Source organism: Cebus imitator, unplaced genomic scaffold (genome assembly GCF_001604975.1).
Source record: "Cebus imitator isolate Cc_AM_T3 unplaced genomic scaffold, Cebus_imitator-1.0 Scaffold63, whole genome shotgun sequence".
In the NCBI taxonomy this organism is placed as follows: domain Eukaryota; kingdom Metazoa; phylum Chordata; class Mammalia; order Primates; family Cebidae; genus Cebus; species Cebus imitator.
In genome coordinates, this window is record NW_016107378.1 from 2236767 (window position 1) to 2240165 (window position 3399).

Sequence of the window (3399 nt, forward strand, 5' to 3'; positions counted from 1 at the left end):
ATTTAAATTTAGAATTAATATCAATATATATGAGTTTGATGCTGTCATTTAATGTTGGCTGGCTGTTTTGCCAGTTAATTGATGCAATTTCTTGATTATGTTGATGTTCTTTATTTTTTGGCATCTTTTAGAAAGGCTGATACTGGTTGTTCCTTTCTATTTGTAGTGGTTCTTTCAGAAGCTCCTGTAAAGCAGGCCTGGTGGTGATGAAATCTCTGAGTGCTTGCTTGTTCACGTCATTCCTTTTTATTGCCAAGTAATTTTCCACTTATGGGATATACATTTTTACATTTAAAGTGCATAACTTACAACATATAGTTTGGTTTTGCTTTTTTGTTCAATCGGACAAATTCTTTTAATTGGTACATTTACAACATTTAAATTTAAATCCTATTTCCTTTCCTGTATGTCCCTTTTTTCCTCCTTTTTAAGACTTCTTATGAGTACTTTTATTCCAATTCATCTGCTAATCTGTTTATTCTTTTTTTCCATTTAACTCTAATCGATTTAGAATTTATAGGTTACAGGATGAGAGTCTAACTTTAGCCATCAGAATCATTTCCTCCAACTCTAGTTGCTTTTTGGAGCTGTTACTGCCAATTTATGTTTCCAGGTTTCTTAACTAGTCCTACCTAGGAATATCTCTAGAATTAGAATAAGCTTATGTAACAGACAAAGTATATCTTTTAAATATTAGTACCAATACCAATATTGGTATAATATTATACCAATCTTCCCATTCAGAAAGATTGGTATATCTTCACTTATTCCAGTTTTCAAACTTATTCCAAACCATGTGACACCTTTAGACCTTTTTTTTTCTTTTTTTCAATATGACAGGAAAAGTTTCTCCATTATTACATTTTCTTTTTTTGAGACAGAGTCTCACGCTTGTCCTCCAGGCTGGAGTGCATTAGTGTGATTTCGGCTCTGCAACCTCTGCCTCCCGGATTCAAGCAATTTTTCCCACCTCAGCCTCCAGAGTGGCTGGGATTACAGGCATCTGCCACCATGCCTGACTAATTTTTATACTTTTAGTAGAGATGGGGTTACACCATTTTGGCCAGGCTGAGGTGATCCACCTACCTCGGCCTCCCAAAGTGCTAGGATTATAGGTATAAGCCACCATGCCCAGGCCATTATTACATTTTCTAACAGATTTCTAATTATTATTTACTTGTTTTCCTCAATTTTTTTTTTTTAAAGAGACTGGGTTTCTCACTTTGTTGCCCAGACTGGAGTGTGGTGGCATGACCATGGCTCACTACAGCCTTGAACTCTTAGGCTCAAGTGTGAGTAGCCTGCCTCAACCTCCTAAGTAGCTAGGACTACAGGTGGGTGGCACCATGCTCAGCTAATTTTTATTCGTTGTAGGAATGGGGTCTTGCTGTGTTGCAGAGCTGGTCTCAAACTCCTGGCCTCAAGCAATCCTCCCACTCCAGCCTGCCGAAGTGTTGAGATTACAGGTATGAGCCACTGTACCCGGACTGTTTAAGATTTCAAGTCTACAAAGAGTTGAAAAAATAATACATTGAGCACCCACTTAGCAATCATTAATGTCTCAGAGTTGCTCTCACTCTCTTCCTACCTAGATATATTGCAACTGACCTGTTTTTGAAAGCAAGCTGCAAACACTGAGGCACTTTACCTCTGAATACTTTCACCACAGTCTCCTACATAATCTGCTAAGCATCATCAACACCAAAGAAATAAATTAAAAATATATATATATACTGAAGGCCACATTCAAATTTTCCTCAGAATGTCCTTTATAGCAGCGTTTTCTACGCAGGATCAAAAATCATGCATTGCATTTGGGTGTCATGTCTCCCTAGTCTCCTTTACGGTACCTTCCCCATCCTCTACCTTTTTTTCATGATGCTGACCTTTTTTGTGAAGAGTCCAGTCCCTACACATGTGTGTTTATTTCTAAGATAGGAGTTTTGCTCTTGCCACTCAGGCTGGAGTGCAATGGTGCATTCTCGGCTCACTGCAACCTTTACCTCCCAGGTTCAAGTAGTTCTCCTGCCTCAGCCCCCCGGGGAGCTGGGATTACAGGTGCCTGCCACCAAGCCTGGCTAATTTTTGTATTTTTAGTAGAGACGGTGTTTCACCATGTTGGCCAGGCTGGTCTTGAACTCCTGACCTCAGGTGATCCACCCACCTTGGCCTCCCAAAGTGCTGGGATTACAGGCGTGCGTCACCATGCCTTGCCTCTAAGCAGTCTTTATCAATACACATCTCATTATGGAAGGACCTTGACAATCCAGTTCCATTACTAACATCAGCTTTGGACCACTGTGTCTGCCTCAAGGACACTGTTTTCTTCCCCTTACCTGCTTCCTGCTGTAATACCCTTCCATACCTCAGCAACAACCTGATTCAAGCTTCCAAGCTTCCTTCCCTTTCTTCGAATGAGGCAGCTGTTGCTACATACATCTGTGCTAATATGACTATTGCAATGCAGTGTCCAAAATGTCGACTTCTCCCTTTAGCTAGAGTCCAGAGGACACTGCCTGTCCCAGAAACAGACCTTTGGTAAGGGATCCAAAATTTCTTTCCCCAACAAATGTAGAAAATTGTTACAAATGCGATGAAAAAACACCAGCTTCCAAGTTTATAGCAGAATGTTCAAAATGTACAAATAGGAGAGGGAATAAAAAAATTCAAATCCCTGTTTCCAATCCTAAAATTCTACTCCCTCCCCCTCAAAAAAAGCAAAACACCAAAATAAACCCTGGGTTTTGCTGTATGGATTCTGACTGATCACTGTCCCTGGCGGCTCTCATCACATGAGTGCCTAGGCTTAGCACAAACCCTGTTTCTAGCATCTGATGCATTTTGGGGTTAGTAAAGGCCAAGATTGATGCTAGGCTCACCTTTGAAGGACTGTTGCTGAAGTAATAGAAAATCTTTTCTCGAGGAGAAAGCATTGCTTCATTTTTATGTGGGGAAATGTAGATGGGATGATTTTGAGACAGCTGTACCCGGCGAGGGGAACCTGTTCTTATAAATGGATAGGGAGAGAGTGGAGGAACATCCATCTGTTAAAAAAAAAAAAATCAGTAATTCTAAGAAAAAAAATTATAATCAGGTATTTTTATTGACAATGATTAAAGAGGTGTGCAAAACCAGTAGTCTTATGAATGATAGTGATGTATTAGCAATAATTAAACCTAAAGAAAAACATTCTAATAGCAAACCTTAAGGGCTTAGTTTGTGCCAATTATTTTAAGCAATTTTTATACATTATATCATTTCATCCTTACAACAACTCTATATGCTAGGACTAGTAATACTCCCTCCCATTTTATAGATGAGGAAACAGAGGTATGGAGAAATTTTAATGATTTGCAAGGTTACCACCACTAAGTACTGGACAGTTTGAACCCATGTAGC

At 39.5% G+C, this 3399-nt stretch overlaps 1 protein-coding gene across 4 annotated transcripts in view; it reads right to left on the minus strand.

The window, feature by feature from the left end:
• Window positions 1-3399, minus strand: part of RBL2 (RB transcriptional corepressor like 2) — a 55330-nt gene that overhangs the window by 9169 nt on the left and 42762 nt on the right. For all 4 annotated transcript variants that reach the window (XM_017530087.2, XM_017530090.2, XM_017530089.2 and 1 more), the window contains one exon: window positions 2880-3044. In XM_017530087.2, the coding sequence (XP_017385576.1) occupies window positions 2880-3044 (165 nt within the window). The remainder of the gene's footprint in view (window positions 1-2879; window positions 3045-3399) is intronic.